Source organism: Gymnoscopelus braueri, assembly GCF_963280865.1.
Source record: "Gymnoscopelus braueri genome assembly, chromosome: 13".
Lineage (NCBI taxonomy): Eukaryota > Metazoa > Chordata > Actinopteri > Myctophiformes > Myctophidae > Gymnoscopelus > Gymnoscopelus braueri.
The window spans coordinates 40235164-40255623 of NC_137615.1; the positions used below are offsets into that span (position 1 = coordinate 40235164).

Genomic DNA, 20460 nt, shown 5'->3' on the forward strand with positions numbered 1-20460 from the left:
TTTTTCCCCTCTAAACCAAAATCTCTTAAAAAAAGAAAAACATCTCACAGAGTTTATAGATGTGCTAATTTCTGCAAATGTTTACCTATTTTCGGATAAAATTCGCCTAAAGGCACCAAAGGCAGAGGATAACGGCATTCAACCGGACTCTGTTGGATGGATAATAGTCACTAAAGGCAGCTACAGTGGGCAGTTCTTATTACTCTGTCTTTGATCCTTCTTTTTAGAACCAGCAGCTGCCTTCTAAATGCTTTTGGATATGCACAACCTTTTTGATCCCATTAAAGACGAGCACCAAATTCCTTTCTTACATTTTGGAGGATTTGATGTGTATCGATTGAACCAAATGTTAAAAACCACCGGCGGTTTCCTTCCGTCATTTTAGGCAGCGGTGTAAAGTAACTAAGTACATTTACTCAAGTTCTGTACAATTTTCAGTACTTTTACTTATACTCCACTGCATCTCAGAGGCAAATATTGTACTCCACTACAATTATTTGAAAACTTTAGTCACTTTGTAGATTTGGATATTATTACAAAACATACATTACTCACTTCCGCCCTATATACATTTTAATCAATTGAAAATAGCAGATCTACAAGTAGATCTTGTAGATCTACTATTTTCAAAAGATTTTTATACATTTGAAAACTTGTGAAATGGGACATTCTGCATAATGAGTGCCTTCTACTTTTGGTACTTTAAGTACATTTTGATGCCAATACCTTTGTACTTTTACTCATGTACATTTTTAATTCCGGACTTTTACTTGTAACAGAGTATTTTTTACATTGCAGTATTGATACTTTTACTTTAAAAATGTAGTACTTTTTCCACCACTGATTTTTAGGTGAGCCCCCAAGGAGCTGTGCTGACCTACAGTGACCCCACACTGGTGTTCGTCTTCCTGCTGGTGTTCGCTATAGCCACCATCAACTTCAGCTTCATGATAAGTGCCTTCTTTTCACGAGGTAAGATGGATGGGAGGGAGGGAGGGAGGGAGGAAAGAAAGAAGGGAGGGAGTCATTTGTGTGTCTTGTTTGTGGCATGGCTATAGGCCAGGCCTTCTAGAACAGGGTTTGTCTTTATTGTATGTATGCATGTATGTATGTTTGACTGATGTACAAGCTTACAACACATCGCAATGCAATGCTTATAGATGTGCTCTTTCTGCCAATATGTCACCTTTAAATGACATGCCCGAAATAGGGACGCCAAGTTGAAAGTGGTTAAAAGTAGATCAATCACAGCTCATGCCACTATGTGCATCTCCTATTAGGGGAGTGCCGATATATCGTCCCACGATATATTGCGATACGTTTTCGTGACGATATGTATCTTTTCCTTTTTTTTTTGCAATAATAACTCATTCAGTGCCACATGACGTCTAAAACGTTTTTTTGATTTTTTTTTTCAGAATCCAAGATATCATGATTTGAAAATGTGCTGCTCCATTCACTTCTTGTTTAACTTCTTACTGAAAAAGGCTGTATCTCGGCTCCTAAGCACTTTCTTTTTACAATGAATTTTTGGCTCTGGCACTGGGACAACACAAACAGAAATAAGTCAGGCACTGAATGAGTTAATAATGCAAAAACAGAAGTATTTGTTTGCATTTTCTTTCCCCCCCCCCATATATTTTCATAAGCTTTTTTCCCCCCCATATATTTTCATAATAAAAGAGTGCCATATATCGTATCGATATCGTATCGATGTCGTGAGCCCAATATCGTTTTGTATTTGTATCGTATCATGAAATTAGTGTATCGGCACACTCCTACCTCCTATGCATGTAAAGGATGATTTGTTTTCTCTTACTTACACCAATGTTGTTCTTGTGAAGTACGTTTTTTCAATTATTGGTGAAGTATGTATGAAGGCTGCTATTTCCATTTGGCTGTAGAGCGTCACCACACGTCAGCCAGCCCTGTATAGGGGCCGCTTCACCGCTGAACATTGTGATTTGCACATAGTAACTTTCTATGAATAGTTAGAGATCGAACAGGGAGGCCAAGCTGTTATTAGACTCCAGGTCTTTTCATTGTGTACACCTGTGTGTGTTTATCGCAGTGTTTCCTCTCCTTGCCTTTGCCTTTCACTCTATGCATGTTCCTTTCCAAGTAGGTCAGGATGTTGTTGCTTGCCTCGTCTGTTCTGACTGAGCTCCTCTAACCCATTAAGACCTGAGGCTCCGATTCTACAAATGCCTTCTAAATCCTAACAGTTTTTTGAAAAAAACGTATGTTACTTTGTCAGTGGTTCTCAAACTTTTTCATGTCTAGGACCCCCAAAATGATATGTATTTGGCCGCGGACCCCCATCTATAAATATTTTCTTCCAGGGACCCCCAGAAGCAACGATTTCAGTTACAAATGTTCGCTTTAAAATAATATATATTCAAAAATTTGCACACATTTTAAAAAATTTTGAATAGCCAAAGTGTAAAATAATGCTTTCTAGCTCACATCAAAAAATGACACAGACGCGTTCCAGGTCTTCATGGGCTAAAGCATGAATAGAACCATTGATAGAAAGGCCCATCAATGATAAAAGCAATCTTCTACACAACACAATGACAGGGAAGATGTAGGAAGTGGTGTGTGTGTGCATGTGTTTTTGTGTGTATGCAAGTAAGTGCATACAATAATATACATTTGCATACACACATGCATGTTGCAACAGAGCTCAGTATGAGTAAGCAGACAACAGCAGGATTTCCTTCAAATTCATCAAGATAACCACTCAGCGGCTATGTGTGAGCCCATACTGTACATGACTCACTTTCAGAATGTAACTCCATTATGACAAACACTATAAATGAATTGGCTTCAGAAGGAAATCCTATTTTTACTCATCCAGAGCACAATTTAGTCCAACTTGCTTTATGATGACTAGAAAAGACTCCGAATTGCCTTCCGACTTCACAAAATTACCGCCGTTTCTCTTCTAAATCCCCCGAAGCTTTTGATACAGACCGACATCTGTCCCCTCCAACTGTCCAAAAAATACAGCTCAGATGGCAGGCGTCCTGTTTGCCAGTTAACCGAGAAAGCACACAAACAAGTTCTTATTTGCCTTCTGGCTTCTGTTGGGCCACAGAGGAGGAAATGGAGAGCCCAGGGCCTCTCGTTATAAAATAATACAAAGGAACCTCCCAGTGTGAGTCTCTGGTAGCTGAGAACCATGACTTCCTGCACAGTGAGAGCAGGTTATTGTGTGTTTATCATCTAGCCAGGATGGCAGTAGTCCACATGGGCCTGACTTTGAGAAGAACTGCATTCACGGTGTATATATAGTGCTTTTCGAGTTTTCTGACCACTGAAAGTGATTTAAAATATTCAGTATACTTCACATTCAGTGGCAGAGACAGCCATGCAAGACACGAAAATTCTCGCTGGAAGCAGTTAGGGGGTCAGTCAGTGTCTTGCTCAAGACAGGCACTCTACCTGCTGATCCACTGAAAAGATATGCGAGACACTATGCTTTTGTTGGTTTACACGGAGGGGTTGAATTTCGCCCAGTCAGTCATATTGTGTTGCTGAGTGCACTCAGGCCAAACTATCATCTCCATCTGTCATCAAGTCAATTCAAATTTATTATAGTGCCATATCACAACAAGTTGTCTCAAGACACTTTAAAATGTAGAGCAGAGACCCGATGTCTCTGCTTTGGGGGAAAAATAAAATACATAGCAGCCAATGGTTGTTATTGTTTTTCTCTCCCGTCTTTCCAGTTCCACTTGACGTCTTCTCTTGCTTTCTCCCCTTTATGGTCTTGCCCTAGGCTGGCCTTTTATGAATGATTGATGTTTTGTTGTTGCAGGTGACAGAGATAGATTGTGTGATAAAAATAGGTCAGGTACCAAATCTATACTGTACACATCATGTCATATATATTGTAGTCACAAGCCACTGTCTTATTCCTGAATATTGTTTTCATGGGTATACTAGGCTCTCCCTCAGTCTTGTATACACTTAAAGGTAGGGTAAGTGATATTTTTTGGTTAAAACAAAAAGTATTTTGTTAAAATACTATATTCTGATAGTAATCATTGCTATAGAGTGTTTTTTCAGTAACAGATGTCTCCCTGTCTCTCCAGCTCTTTAATAAACAGAAAACACATTTTTCGGTAGGTGTCAAAATCTCAGCCAATCAGGAGAAAGTACCCATTTTTAAGCTTAATTTGTATAGTGTTCCAGTTCCAATTTTGCATGCTCATTTCTTAGTGTCATCACTTCCAATTTCACTTGTTTAATCTGTATCCTGATTGAGTTCTCTGTCCTGGTTGGATAAAATTGGAAATGAAACTGAAACTGAAACGAAAATGCATTTTCTGTTTAATAAAGAGGTGGAGAGACAAGGAGACTCCTAATACTGAACAAACACTCTATAGCAATGAGTACTATCAGAATATAGAGCTATTTAACAATTATTTTAACCAACGCAAATCACTTACCCTACCTTTAATTGATTAATAATATTTGACAATACTTGCAGGCAATACTCATAGAATATGAAATCCTCCAACTAAGCTAAGCTAATGGAATTTATTGCCTGAGATGTTGCCTTATTTAAAACATGAGAGTAGAGGGAAGAACAGAAAGAGGGGCTTATTTCCCTCATGGCCTGTCTTGTGACAAGGACAGGCTATATTTCTGTCAAGATATGTCAAAACACAAGTCTTGCCCTTGGCCTGACGCTGGCTTATTATTTCATACAAAGACAGGTCTCTTCCTTCACCCACCCATTCTCGATCTATTTAGGAATAAATAATGGTACTTGAATGATCAATAATGTGCACCATTCAGGCACATAACGGCACATTGTCTGCCATGAAATGTTGTCATTTTATTCAGAAATGCTAGTCAAAATAACCCTTTGAGTCACATGTCGTCTTCTTGCACAACTCTCATCTGTCCTCTCCCTGTCTCCTCTCTCTCCTCTGTTCTTTTTCCTTTTGGTTTATTGTGGATTATTACAATACACTGCATTATTTTGATTTGACTGCATTTATGTACCTCAAATGACATAATAGTTCAAAGTCATTTGATGTTCTCACAACACAAAACAGGTACCTAGACATTTGATTTGCTGTACATTTATTATGTTTTGTCTGAAATGACTCCCTACAATTGTCAACACTCGGTTACACAATGTTTCTTTTTTAGTAAAATTCATGATAGTGAAATGAAGTCAAAACCAATGTCATATGCATATGGGCACATAGGAATGCTACCTCTCTTACAGTGACAAAGACATAAAATGAAAAGAGCTGCGTTTACTTTGTGCTATATAGAGTACATCATATTAAAACACATTTACTGGCTCCTTCTCATGCTTCATTAGAGTTGCTAAATAAACATGTTCCTTAGCAAGAAAATGTTTACTAGTTAATTGGAACCAAGAGAAACCCACTAACATAATGGTATAGAGAAATCTTCAGTTCTTCCCATTGTTTTGATGACGTCGCACATTTTATATCTTATCTCAGGTACTAAGTGTTTGTTTTCTTTGATTGATCTCTTTTCCCCCTTGCCCCCCACCCTCTTCTTCCCTTTCTTTCTTTCTTTCTTTCTTTCTTTCTTTCTTTCTTTCTTTCTTTCTATGGAAATAATACGATGGAACTATGCACGAAAACAAATTTCACCCACTTTTTTACTTCTGCAAACCTGTGATGTGACAATAAAGCTGATTCTGATATGTTTGTCTCACTGTCTCCATGATATGTCTGTCTCTAGCCAATGTAGCAGCAGCTGCAGGTGGCTTCATCTACTTCCTGAGCTACCTGCCTTACTTGTTCCTGTGGCCACGCTATGACCTGCTGAGCCATACCCAGAAGACGTCCGCCTGCCTTATCTCCAACGTAGCCATGGCTATGGGTGCCCAGCTTATAGGAATGTTTGAAGGCAAAGGTAAGATGAACACACGATAGACCTTAAGGCTTATGTTATCATCAAAGTGGATTTGCTCACAGATGTGTGTTGAAGATGGATACAAGGAAATGATTAGAAATGCCACATGTGGATTGGCAGGGTGGTATATAGAGGCAATAACACACCGCAGAGACCTGGATTCAGAATCGGACTTATGCCTTTTATTTATAGCGTATAGTGGAGATAGACAGGAAACGGGGAGAGAGAGAGATGGGGAGAGAGACGGTAAAGATGGTCGGGAACGGGACTCGAACCTGCGATGCACTGTCAGCCTACTTAGGATCCTAGGTGCCCGGGCTGTGCAAGGCCAACGGTCCGGGCCTCGTCCGGGGTGTTCTGACGAACCCAACTGGCATTTGTTTGCGAGTGGGAAGCTGGCCGAGGGTCTTTGTTGCTACACTAGTGGCCCCTGCTGGGTGGTCCGGGTGCCTGTTGAGTGAGGAGGGGGAACTGACAGAAACAGTTTAACCCATTAAGGCCTGAGGTTCCGATTCTACAAAATGTCTTCTAAATCCTAACAGTTTTTTGAAAAAACTTATGTTGCTGTGTCAGTCGTTCTCAAACCTTTTCATGTCAAGTACCCCAAAATGTATATGTATTTGGCCGCGGACCCCCATCACAAAATATGTTGTTCCAGAGACCCCCCCCCCCCCCAGAAGCAAAGATTTGAGTTACAAATGTTCGCTTTAAAAATATATATATTCAAAGATTTGCACACATTTTCTCGATTTTTCAAAAATAGCAGATCTACAAGCTCGTAGCGCAGCACTCGGTGCCGCGCTATGAGCTTGTAGATCTGCTATTTTTGAATAGCCAAAGTGTAAAAATATTGCTTTTAAGCTCAAATCTCAAAATGACACAGATGCGTTCCAGGTCTTAATGGGTTCATATTTGTTATACACTGCGCATATGTATTAATTACCTGTCCTCTCCTCCCTCTCCTGTAGGAACGGGGATCCAGTGGTCCAACCTGTTTGACTCGGTGACGGTGGACGACGACTTCTCCCTGGCTCAGGTCATGGCTCTGCTGCTGTTGGACGCCCTGCTGTACGGCGTGGTGGCGTGGTACGTGGAGGCCGTCTTCCCCGGGGAGTACGGAGTGCCCCTGCCGTACTACTTCTTCGTCCTGGTACGCATTAAACACCCGAACGTATGCATACATGCACACTCGCAGTCTTTGCACTCATTTTGCTCATGTTCACGAGCAAACTCGAGGTCAGTGGCGGAAAAGTTAAAGTACAAAAGTATTGGTATCAAAATGTACTTAAAGTACAAAAAGTTTGAAAATAGACGATCTACAAGCTCACAACGCGTCGCACCGCGACGCGTTGTGAGCTTGTAGATCAGCTATTTTCAAATAGCCTAGGCATAAAATAGGGCTAAAGTGGTTAATGTATGTTTTATAACGTAATAATGTATATCTACAAAGTAACTAGTTACTAAAGCTGTCAAAGAGATGTAGTGGAGTAGAAGTAAACGTATAGACAATTGGAAATACTCCAGTAAAGTAAAAGTACCTCAAAATTGTACTTAAGTACAGTACTTGAGTAAATAGTTACTTTACACCACTGCTCAAGGTAAACACTGATTTATACTTAGTTGTACGGCAGAGTAAAAATTAGGCATGAAGGACATGGTGCATTTCTTATGACTTCAGGACGCGGTGTGATTTTCACTGGAAACCAAGTATTACAATTAGGAACAGAGTAGAGGCTTTGATGCTTTGTCCGTTTCTCTGCGCAGGTCAAAGGTTCAGGGGAAGGCTGTCTGGTTAGCGCTTTGTTTATTATCAGGTCTTTGTGAGAGCGTAGTGAAAGTGTCTCAGACAGGGTGACACCGATAAGGTTGCGGTGACTCGTTGGTCACAGGAAGTCTTTGCGCTCAGCTGGCTGGAGAGACAGGAAGGCCGTGTCCTTCCAGCCAAGGCAAGCGAGGCTTATCGTTAAAACTAGGCAGCGCGCTCACGAAAAGGAAGCACTTTCGCTCGCATATGCACTCATAAATAAACATGCAAGATGCATTTCCTGGCACTGGCGGGACTTCCAGAGAATGAGCAGAGGCGTACTTCGCTGTTTAGCCATTGTGTGTGTGTGTTTGTTGGGGTGAGGAACCTTTTTAATTGTCCAACTGAGAAAAAGGATTCTTATAAACGCAAATGTCCAACTTATTCCCAGAGTCACAGGTGACCTTCTCTCTTAATCAGAGCTGCCCTTGAGATGATTGTTGTTGACATCCGTGTCTGGTCACAGCTTCTTATTGTTGCTGTTGGGCAGAAATCTCAATATTTTATATTTGTATGTTTTTTCATGAATCAATGCCCTATTTGATACTTAATTGTGAGACAGTGTTGTGTAGAGGTACCAAAAAAGTAGTTTGAAATGTAGTTTCATCTTACATGTTGCAAGAAAAAACATCCATTACAAACAAGGCAGGTGCTGAGCCTAAGAAAAACAAACTGTAAAGATAAAGAAAAGAGCAAACACTGCTCGCCACTCCAGTTTAAAAATGATTTATTGCACCCAATGACTGCCCGAGTGATGTTTTGACCCACACACACTCTGAAGCTGTCTGATGAAGAGTGTGTAGGTCAAAACGTCACTCGGGCACTCATTGGGGGCAATAAATCATTTCTTAAACTGGAGCCCAGCAGTGTGCAAGCAGCTTCCTTTCTTTCTACCCTATAAGTTCTTCAGACGTCAGATTGAATGTGGTTAAGAATGTCTGTGGGTTTTATAAATATTTAGCCAATGACATTTTTTTTTACAAGAGCTTGTTTAATGATTACATTGGATCCAAGGTTTCTGTGCAACAGTGACAATTTTAGATGGCAGAACAGCTCCATAGAGTTTTATCAGGGGGAGTCTTGTTCAGGAGGGTGTCCCCAGCTGTGTCGATCATTACCGGGACAATGCTAACAACGTTAGTCCTCGGTCTGTGACCTTCTATAGTTTTCCTCTGAAAACCCCCGTAATCTTCCTCTGACGGGCCATTTCCTCAATGTTCTTAAGACAAAAAAAGGGCTATTATATACACTTGGCTTTGTTGTTAGAGGCATTAATGTGTTCCTAGCATCGTTTGTTGCATCCTGTAGTTTGTCCTGCCTGTCTCGACAAGAGGATGTAACCACTGTACAATGTTTGTTATGCAATAGAAGTTGACCATTGTGCCTGGTCACTGATGTGTCATTTTAGAACACATAATCTCTCTTTGGAAGATGAATAATTGGCAGTTAAGTGTGAACAGCTCAATGACCCTATACTCATAGATAGGGCATGTAGACACAAACCTTACTTACCACTTACTTCCTCTACACAGTTTACTACACGCCAACCATCGGCTTTAACTAGCAAGTCGTTAATATTAATGTTTCACACTCTTATTCAATAACAGTTGTCGATTGTGCACACTCGCTCACCGTTTGCTGTGAGCTTTGCTCTTTGAACTGTGTTCGCTGTGTGAAGGGTATTTGGCAACATTATTTGTAAATTTGACCTGCAGAACAGTGGTTTTCAACCTTTTTCATGTCAAGGGCCCCCAAATTGACACTTAGTAGCCCCCCATTTGAAAAGATATGCCAAGGACCCTCACAAGAGAAGATTTTTACAGCTCTAGCAGTGATTCTCAACCATTTTAATTTCAAGGACACCCAGTTTGACATGCAATAGACTACCGACGGCCATTTGATAACATTTCTATCTCTGGAACCCCAATTTGTATTGAAAAATCAATGTTAATTTAACTCTGAGAGTGACCCTGACGGGTCCATTTGGTTCTTAACTATCTATCATTTAGCTGGGGACCACCTGGAATACCTTCAAGGACCACTGGTGGTCCCCGGACTGGTTGAGAACCACTGCTGTAGAACATTAGTCTACAGGTCAGCTCTTTTGACTCGAAGGTACATTTTATGCCCCGTGTCCACTTCCATTCCCTCTGCCCTTCTGTCCATTCCTCTGTCTCTATCCCTACTATCCCCCACCATTTATCTGTCCATCCCCAGCCCTCCTACTGGTGCAGCAGCCCCCGCATGGCTCTGGTCAACGAGAAGGAGGAAGAGGAGGACGCCGAGAAGGCTCTGAAGGGCGAGTTCATCGAGGAGGAGCCAGCTGGACTGGTCTCCGGAGTCAAGATCAAACATCTAGCCAAGGTGAGCAGCGGAATGACCACTGAGGCTCACAGGGTCAGCATGCCCCATTGGTTTTTAATCCCATTATGACAAGGGCACAGATGGAGAATTCTGCCATTAGCCCATTAAGATCTGTGTCATTTTAGATTTCTTTGGCTATTAAAAAATAGCGGATCTACGAGCTTGTAGATCTGCTTTTTTTACACATTTTTACAAATCTTTGAATATATACATTTTTTAAAGCGATCATTTTTAACTCAAATCTTTGATTCTAAGGGGTCCCTGGAACAACATATTTTGAGATAGGGGTCCGCGGCAAAATACATATCATTTTGGGGGTCCTTGACATGAAAAAGTCTGAGAACCACTGATATAGCAACTAGGGCATTCACCGAATAGCCGAATATTCGAATATTCGAATATCAAACCGACTATTCGACTATCAAACCACTATTCGATTATTCAAAAAAAAAAAAAAAGAAAAAAAAAAAAATGTAAGATTTTTTTTTTTTTTGTGGCTTTTCTAGAGCAGACACTTAGCTGTGAGCTCTGGTGTGACGTCAACTCGCATTCCTTGAGTCGAGTCATCAATGCCATAAAAAAAAAAAAAATAAATAAACTTTTTTAAAATGTTTTTATTATTTTATTTTTTATAATCAAACCGAATAATCGACTTTTCGAATACTTTTGGGTCGAATAATTCGAATACCATAAATCACTATTCGTTAATGCCCTAATAGCAACATAAGTTTACAAAAAAACTGTTAGAATTTAGAAGACATTTGTAGAATATACACTGCTCAAAATAATTAAGGGAACACTTTGATCCCTTAATTCTTTTGAGCAGTTTTTGTTAGCAGTATGTACACATTAGCAATTCATGAAAACTCAAAATAATTAAGGGATCAAAGTGTTCCCTACATTTCTTTGAGCAGTACTATATATTCATAGATTTGCACAAATTTCCAAGATTTTTCAAAAATAGCAGATCTACAAGCTCATAGCGCGGCAGATTTGCTTGTAGATCTGCTATTTTTGAATAGCCAAAGGAATAAAAAAAATCACACCCAGTGTGAAGTGAGCGGTGCTATTTATGAGTTATTAATTTCATCATGCATCTCGGTAGCCAATCACAGCACGTCCTGCGAAGTGACGTGCTTAAATTTTTTACATTATTATTAATTTCATCATGCGTCTCGCTAGCCAATCACAGCGCGTCTGCGAAGTTTGAAGTTAATTTCATCATGTGTCTCGCTAGCCAATCACAGCACGTCCTGCAGAGCTTAGCCTATGGGCGTGTTTTCCACAGCATGGCGTCACAGCGAAAGACACATTTTCGTGACGGAAAGAAAAACTTTCACCACGGATGGGTCCTAAACCCTCTTATAGGAGCGGTTACACCCCTCAAAAATGACACCGATGCGTTCCCGGTCTTAATGGGTTAAATATAAACAGAAGGAATTTGAAGTGGGTAAATATTAAGCAGCGAGGTTAATCTGCCCTCGGGGGCCAGTGGTGGTCTCAAAGAAATGTGTTTGTAAATTCCTTTTTTGATTTTTGGCCGCCTGTCAGGAATTCACTTTGGGCAACAAGACGCGGCAGGCCGTGCGGGACCTCACGGTGAACATGTTCGAGGGACAGATCACGGTGTTGCTGGGTCACAACGGGGCCGGAAAGACCACCACGCTGTCCATGCTGACAGGTGACCCATCTTTTTTTTTGTAATTCAAATGTTTATTTATTTTTCCAAGTGGTTACAGAATATAACTCAATGGTACAGTGCAGCACAAAACAACAACATAATACAGCCATTCCAAGAAATTAAAAATAAAATACAAAATAAATGCACAGTTTTGCAATCCCCCCAAAAAATATTGATTACAGAGAAGTTCTCACAATCTGAGGATATGAATTATAGCTCTGTTCTATCAAGATCAATGTTCATTTGTTCATTTAAGGTTCATATAAATCCAAAATCTGTCCCATGTCTCTTTCATCTTTCCTTCTCCATTCACTCTACCCAACATATATTCATATGACGTAATCTTAATCATTTCCTCATTCCACTCTTTAAGCCCAGGTGTTCTAGGGGTCTTCCAATTACGCAGCAGGATTCTGGCAGCTGTAACAAGTCCAACTTTTACAATGGTGAATTCGTTGTTAGTTATACCAGGGACCGCTGCCCTGTTACCTAGTAGACAGAGCCGCGGTTGTAGGGGTAGAGTGAATCCCACCCATTTCTCCATAAATTCAATAACTTTACACCAGAATGGACCATCTTAAACACTTATGCGTGTGTGGGCAAAGTTGAATACACTCTATTTAGAATTGAAGGTGTGTGTGTGTGTGTGTGTGTCTGTCTGTGTTGGGGGGGGGGGGGAGGACAGGAAACGGGAAACGAAGAATATTTAAATTGCTCTAACACCTGTTGCTGCAATGTTCTACACCTAGAGCAAGAGTGTCAAAACAGGCAGCCCGCAAAGGCGTCCAGTCAAGCCCATGGGATGCTTTTGAGAACAAAAGAAAAAAATGGGTGCTGGTAGACTACTTAGGAAGACAATAGAAGGTGATAGATGGCAGTTAAAGTTAACTGCTCCACTGTGCGTGACTCTACTAAACTCCTGTCCAACTGATCCAACTACTGAGTGACCCAGTTAATTTCCCCTTTTTGCAGTCAGTGCGTGTCGCTTACAGGAATAAGTACGACAGGTACAGGACAAAATATTACGAGAAATTGCAATTTCACAATTTTTTCCCCTCATTCACACACACAATATTTTCATACTAGAAGATTATGTCCTTGTTTTGATTTGTTCATTTTGATTACTTCAACTGTTTCCAGCTTTGGGATGAGAGTGAGACTAGATACTAGATCATTTAAGTAGGATTCAGATTAAGCATTGTGCATTTGGCTATACTGTGTGTGTGTGTGTGTGTGTGTGTGTGTGTGTGTGTGTGTGTGTGTGTGTGTGTGTGTGTGTGTGTGTGTGTGTGTGTGTGTGTGTGTGTGTGTGTGTGTGTGTGTGTGTGTGTGTGTGTGTGTGTGTGTGTGTGTGTGTGTGCGCGCGAGAGAGAGAAATTCTCGCTATATCATTTTATAGCAAAATTCATGACGTTTTTTTTATGGGTATGTCAAGGTGCTTGGCATACATTCTCTCTTTTCTGCAACTCGGTTAAATTACGATGGCCACAAAGTGTACAAAAGTGGACTAATGCATGCAATGGCCAAATATATTCTTAATATATTTTCAGTTCAAACTAGCTCACTTATCTATAAATTCCTGACAGTTTTATGTCAGAAAGCGGGGGTGCGAAAGCATAAATTTGAGCTCCGTAATACAGTAGTACGGGAGCAGCTGCCAGTGGTGGAAAAAGTACTCACATTTTTTACTTAAGTAAAAGTATCAATACTGCAGTGTAGAAATACTCTGTTACAAGTACAAGTAAGGTATTCAAAATGTACTTGAGTAAAAGTGCAAAAGTATTGGTATCAAAATGTACAAAAATAAAAGTACTCATTGTGCAGAATGTCCCATTTCACAAGTTCAAATGTATACAAATCTTATGAAAATAGCCGATCTACAAGCTTGTTCAAATGGACGAAAAATATATGGAGCTGAAGTGGTTAATGTCTGTTTTGTGATAATAATCTAAATCTACAAAGTAACTATAACTAAAGCTGTCAAATAATTGTAGTGGAGTAAAAGTACAATATTTGCGTCTGAGATGTAGTGGAGTAGAAGTAAAAGTATCGAAAATGGGAAATACTCCAGTAAAAGTCAAAATTCCTCAAAAGTACTTAAGTAAATGTACTTAAGTTACTTTACATCACTGGCAGCGGCAGTGTGCTGACTTCGCTCAACCGCTCAGGCATCAGTGGTTGAGGTCATTTAACAGCGCCAGCAGGATGCTGTAATTCCTTTCCTGTGATGTGTGTGTGTGTGTGTGTGTGTGTGTGTGTGTGTGTGTGTGTGGGTTCTCGTTGCCCAGGTCTGTTCCCACCCACCAGTGGGCGGGCCTACATCAACGGTTATGACATCTGCCAGGATATGGCTCTGATCCGCCGCAGTCTGGGCCTCTGTCCTCAACACGACGTGCTGTTTGATAACCTGACGGTCAGGGAGCACCTGCTCTTTTATGCACAGGTACACCCCACACACACACACACACACACACACACACACACACACACACACACACACACACACACACACACACACACACACACACACACACACACTACACAAGTTTGACTTCTTTGTCTCTCTGTCTTCCCATGGGTTAATTTTTACAAAAGCATTGCTTTATACTACTTAACCCATTCAATCCGGGAAAGCATCTCTGTCCTTTTTAGATTTCCTTTGGCTATTCAAAAAATAGCAGATCTACAAGCTCATAGCGCGGCACCGAGTGCCGCGCTATGAGCTTGTAAATCTGCTATTTTTGAAAAAGAGTGAAAATATTTGCAAATCTTTGAAAGCGAACATTTGTAAAACATTTTTGTTCCAGGGACCCCCCAGAAGCAAAGATTTGAGTCACAAATGTTCGCTTTATATATATTCAAAGATTTGCACAAATTTTCAAGATTTTCCAAAAATAGCAGATCTACAAGCTCATAGCGGGACTTCTCCCTCTCTTGCTCTTTTCCTCTCTTCCTGTGTGTGTGTGTGTGTGTGTGTGTGTGTGTGTGTGTGTGTGTGTGTGTGCGCGCGCAGCTGAAAGGCTTCCCCAGAGACCAGATCCCGGCTGAAGTGGACCGCATCATCCGCATCCTGAACCTGGAGGACAAGCGCCACTCCCGCTCCAAGACCCTCTCTGGTGGCATGAAGAGAAAGCTGTCTATCGGCATCGCCCTCACCGGAGACTCCAAGGTTGAAACATATTGGTGTGACGGTGTTAGTATATATCGTCTCTGTCAGAGGGGGGGAACCTCATATGTCCAAAACTAGCTACTTTTCAGGATTCAAATTCAAAGTGTTTTGAGCTTGCAGATCTGCAATCTGCTACTTTTGATGCTTGTGTGTGACGCTTTAGTATGATCAAGTAGGGCATTCATTCACAAAAAAACACAAACCATTAGAATATGGAGATAAGAGGTTTCTGCCCGACAGCAACGATATACTGTATTTTTTAGAACAGTCAGAGTTTAAAAATAAATAAAAATGTCCCTCTTTGTGTAAATCTTCTAACATTTCAGTTTTGTCTTATTCCATTCATCTGTCCGTGTCTCTCTCTCACTCTCACTCTCTCCCTCTCACTCATATATCCAATGTTCAGGTGGTGATGCTCGACGAGCCCACGTCGGGCATGGACCCCTCGGCGCGGCGCGCCACCTGGGACCTGCTGCAGGGCGAGAAGCGCGGCCGCACCATCGTGCTCACCACGCACTTCATGGACGAGGCCGACCTGCTGGGCGACCGCATCGCCATCATGGCGGGAGGAGAGCTGCAGTGCTGCGGCTCGCCGCTCTTCCTCAAGAACAAATACGGTGAGGAGCGCGCCGATGGAGAGCCAAGACGGGAGACGGAAACTGGGGGAAGAGAAGAGGGACATTTAACCCATTAAGACCTGAGGCCGCAGACACCCATCTCAAAATATTTTGTTCTAGGGACCCCCCAGAAGCAAAGCACAAATGTTCAAGATTTTTCAAAAATAGCAGATCTACAAGCTCATAGCGCGGCACTCGGTGCCGCGCTATGAGCTTGTAGATCTGCTATTTTTGAATGGCCAAAGAAATCTAAAAATGACACAGATGCGTTCCCGGTCTTTATGGGTTAAGACGATTTCTGTGCCATTTGTATTGGTTTATACAGATAGGATTGAGCAGTGGTTCTCAAATGCTTTCCTGTCAAGGACCCCCAAATTGATATGTATTATGCTGCAGACCCCCAACTGAAAATATTTTGTTCCAGGGACCCCCGAAAGAGAGGATTTGGTTTAAAACATTTCTAAATTATTCCAAGATTTTTTTCAAAAATAGCAGATCTACAAACTCTCGTGTTGAGGTTTTTGATTGGCTTTTTTTAAAAGTATAATATAGGTTTAATTAAAGTAGTTAAACTGATTTTGATGCTTTATCAACTAATTTAGCTTGGGACCACCTGGAACCCCTTCAAGGACCCCTGGGGTCCCCAGACCTCACTTTGAGCACCACTGGGATAGAAGAGAGCAAAGTATTGTTGACAGGCTCCCAGTTTAGATACCGGTAGATGGATACCTTTTATTGATCCCGCGGGGCAGCAAAGCAGTTAGAGTTACAAAGTTACAGATACCGAGTAAGGAAAGTACTGGAAAGTCCTCTTGTTGGTTTCGAACTCAGAACCTTTCAGTCAATGTTGTTGGTGTGAGTCACCGAAGCACTCGATAGTGGATGGTGATAGCTTAAAGCCTTACACCATAATGATGGTCTTCCAGAAACAGTAGGGGTTCAGTGTGAGAGAGCTTTATGTCAGGGAATTGGATCGTTTTTTTTAAGGGATCACTGAAGACCCTTGACACTGATACTGCTGCTGTTGTCTGCTAACGATCGGCTTGGTCTGTTATGGCCTGAAGGTTTGCAGGAAGATGGGACACAAACGCACACAGGAACACACACACACACACACACACACACACACACACACACACACACACACACACACACACACACACACACACACACACACACACACACACACACACACACACACACACACACACACACACACACACACACACACACACACACACACACACACAGTGTGTAATAGTCAGAAAATGTGAAAGTGCTGTAATTCCTCCAAATCCCCCATCATCAGGTGCTGGGTACCACATGGTCATTGTGAAGGATGCTCTTTGTAACGTGTCTGAGATCACCCGTCTGGTCCACATGTATGTTCCTAACGCCACGCTGGAGAGCAGCGCCGGGGCAGAGCTCTCCTACATCCTGCCCAAGGAGAGCACCCACAGGTGAGACTCTCCCCAGTCTGCAACTGTATCATGATGTATGCATGTACTCGACAATTACATTACAATTTAGGCATTTAGCAGATGCTCGCATCCAGAACACCTTGCAAGTCTGGAGGAATGCAATGTACAATTTAGGCATTTAGCAGACGCTCTTATCCAGAGCGACTTACAATAAGCAAAGTAATCACATGCATGGAATGCAGAGAGGCAGTGTAGTGCCTCAGTAAACCTCACAGGGACACCAATAACATAGCATCAGTCTAAACAGTATACTATCAAAATAATAATCTATACATTGAAACTATACAAGAAACAATTATAATCTCAATTGTCTCTGGATGACCGGGTCTTTTGAGAGGACAGTAGCTGGCCAGAATATCTACTCTACTGTATATAAATAACTTGACTAGCATCTTTTTACGCTCCGTTGTCCTAGAATCAGTTCCAGAAAGACATTAAAGTGGAGCACTTAATCCCTTTGGGTGATTTGTAAGATGCAACTTCAGACATTAAAAACTGAGGTCTGCAGTTGTTGTTCTTCAGTTTGCTAAATGTGTTGACTGTCATCAGAGTCATGACTCTGATGAAGAAAAGTTTGTGCGTTTGTACTTTACACCTTGTCAAATAAAAAGGCAATGAAATAGTCAGAGAGGCTCCAGCGCTTAGTTCCTCATGTTTGCTGCCTTGTCCTCCTGTGATGCACTGAACCTGCCTATAACTGGCTGATGCGTGGTGGAACCTACTTGTTCCTTCCTTTGAGCAGGTCTCCCTTGTAAAAAAGAGAACTTTAAAGGTCCTTACACACCGGGGCGATTTTTTTCGTGCGAATAATACGCTTTTTTTAAAAACCTTATAAAGTCAATGCAAGCGTACATGGCGCGAAAAAGCGGAAAAGCGAAGCGAAAAAGCGTCTTTTAATTATTTGGAACGAGTCCGAATTTTGCGTATATTCGCCACATTCGCCGGTGTGTAACCGCCTTAACAGTGGTACTCACCTGGATAAGTAGGAAAAATAAATACTAAATCTAAATAACATAACTAGCATTTATCAAAATAACATAGCTAGCATCAATGTGAATAACATAGCTAGCATTCATCTAAATAACATAAACGACCATGTATCTCAACTATCTAAACCATAAGCAAACAATTAATGCAGTTAAAAAGGTAATAAGTAAGTGTTAGGCGAGGAGGCGAGTCGGTCTGCGTAGGAAGATTGGAGGTCATTGCAGCCCAATGACATTAACCCATTTAGAACGGGAAAGAATCTGTGTCATTTTAAGATTTCTTTGCCCTGCCTTTAAAAATATATATATTCAAAGATTTGCACACATTTTCACGATTTCTCAAAAAAATAGCAGATCTGCTATTTTTGAATAGCCAAAGAAATCTTAAAAATGACACGAGATGCGTCCCCGGTCTTAAAGGGTTAATTAATGACACCATTACACTCCGTTCTGGACCGCGGATCACCTACGCACAGAACGGGTGGACAGATGCGTGGTGGTGGTAGTGAACAGGTGTGTGTCAGTGGAGGACATGCTAGCTGAGGACAGCAGAGTGTTCCATTTTGAAACGTGTCTCATTAACACCTCTCAGTGGCCCAGTATGTGCTAAACCTGGCGAGAGGCCGGAGACAGCTCTTGTACAGTACATGAAAAAACCACCAGTCACCCGCTGTTACTGCAGCGCTGAAATCAATGCTTCTATTCCTGTTTCCATCACATCACGTCTTTCTCTCTCTCTCTCTCTCTCTCTCTAGACAAAATGTTATGTTCTTGGTTTGGTTGGCCATTCTTTTGTCTTCGCCTCACTTTGTTTTTCGGACACTTCTTTCTACACAATGGTGTTGATTTCGTCTACTAAAAGTATGACAGAAAATGTTTGTCGACTACCTTTTTTTTCACTGACGAAAACTAAATAAAAACTAAGCTACGATGACTAAAACTGAGACTAAATATATTGACAATTTCGTCAACAAATAAAAACTAGACTAAAATGTTAGTGAGGGACTATTGGAGAAGAGATCCAGTAGAACTAAAAGACAAGTCATTTTATGTTTGGTTGACTAAATCAACTGTAGATTTAGTCGACTAAAATCTTATGATATTTAGTCAACTAAAACTAGACTAACAGTGAAACATTTCAGACTAAAATATGACTAAAACTAAATGGAATTGTAGTCAAAAGACTGTGACTAAAACTAAATCAAAATGTGCTGTCAAAATCAACACTGCTACACATGTATCTCACCGTTGTTTTAGTTTCCGTTTTGTCTTTCAGCCTATCTCATTTGAGACTCATTGCTGTCAATATGGTTTGATTTAAGCCCACTTTTCCAAAATGTCAGAGATGTCAAATATATTTCATCCTGATTTATAACACAAATGTTGTTGACATTTTGCCACTCTGTGTCTGAAGGCACTATTGAGCGATCGATTTAAAATCTCAGTGGGATATGTTCCGCAGTCTCTGTTTTTTTTGAATGACCGTGTTGTGTTGTTTCGTTCTCAGGTTTGAATTGCTGTTTGCTGAGCTGGAGATGAACAGGGAGGAGTTGGGCATCGCCAGCTATGGAGCATCAGTAACCACCATGGAGGAAGTCTTCCTCAGGTATTGGCGCAGTTTGGATGCCGTGTCAAAAGAAAGGGTCATGTTTGGGTGGTGGACATGGCCAGTCTCTTAGTGAAGCTATCCACAAGCTCACAATGCATCGCGATGTGGTTCATTGTTAGCTTGTAGATCTGCTATTTCCACTATTTCCTAAAAGTTTTTTACATTTATGGGATAAGGAAATAAATACATTCTGAACTTTTTTTTAACTTTAAGTCCTGAAAAATCTTTTTAAAATGTAATTATTATTATATATCTTTTTAATCTTTGAAATAAAGATTATTTTTGTTTTGTTTAGTTTTTTGTTGTTGTTGTAGGAAACATGAAAAAAAGGGATATTTGCTCACAACATTTTGTCCCGACCCAGTGTTTGGGAGACACTGTTTTACACCATATTGGTTCTCTGGTACCCACCACCACTTTCTCATTGCTAGCTCCCAATCCCATGCTAGACAAATAGATGTTACATTTTCTTAAGTTCACTTGCACTCATAATGAAAGGACAAAACATTGTCTTGTATAGGAAAGTACTTTGACTAGAGAGAGAAAAGAATGTTCCATGATATAAACAGGGAAACCGAGAGGTGTGCATAGTTGATCGTTGAGCCACACCGCCATCTGGTGGACAACAGCTGATGGTTAGTCATCTATCCCGATGACTTCTATCATATAAGACATAATAGCCATGGCATGGAATTAAAAACTATACTGGAAAAATACTGGAGCTCAGATTAGTATTAACACATCCACCGCCAAGGGCTAATCTCATAATGTACTCACCAGTGCCAAGGTTTTATTGTTGTTTTTTGTTTTTTTCAGGTCGCCATAGGCCCCGTTAA

The 20460-nt window shown here is 41.0% G+C and overlaps 1 protein-coding gene across 2 annotated transcripts in view; it reads left to right on the forward strand.

Annotated features, from left to right (window-relative positions):
- abca3b (ATP-binding cassette, sub-family A (ABC1), member 3b) overlaps nt 1-20460 on the forward strand; it is a 64692-nt gene that overhangs the window by 22057 nt on the left and 22175 nt on the right. For both annotated transcript variants that reach the window (XM_080446803.1, XM_080446804.1), the window contains exons 8-17: nt 852-972; nt 5740-5913; nt 6882-7063; nt 9935-10081; nt 11633-11762; nt 14051-14205; nt 14776-14931; nt 15338-15548; nt 16858-17008; nt 19523-19621. In XM_080446803.1, coding sequence (XP_080302929.1) covers nt 852-972; nt 5740-5913; nt 6882-7063; nt 9935-10081; nt 11633-11762; nt 14051-14205; nt 14776-14931; nt 15338-15548; nt 16858-17008; nt 19523-19621 — 1526 coding nt within the window. The remainder of the gene's footprint in view (nt 1-851; nt 973-5739; nt 5914-6881; nt 7064-9934; nt 10082-11632; nt 11763-14050; nt 14206-14775; nt 14932-15337; nt 15549-16857; nt 17009-19522; nt 19622-20460) is intronic.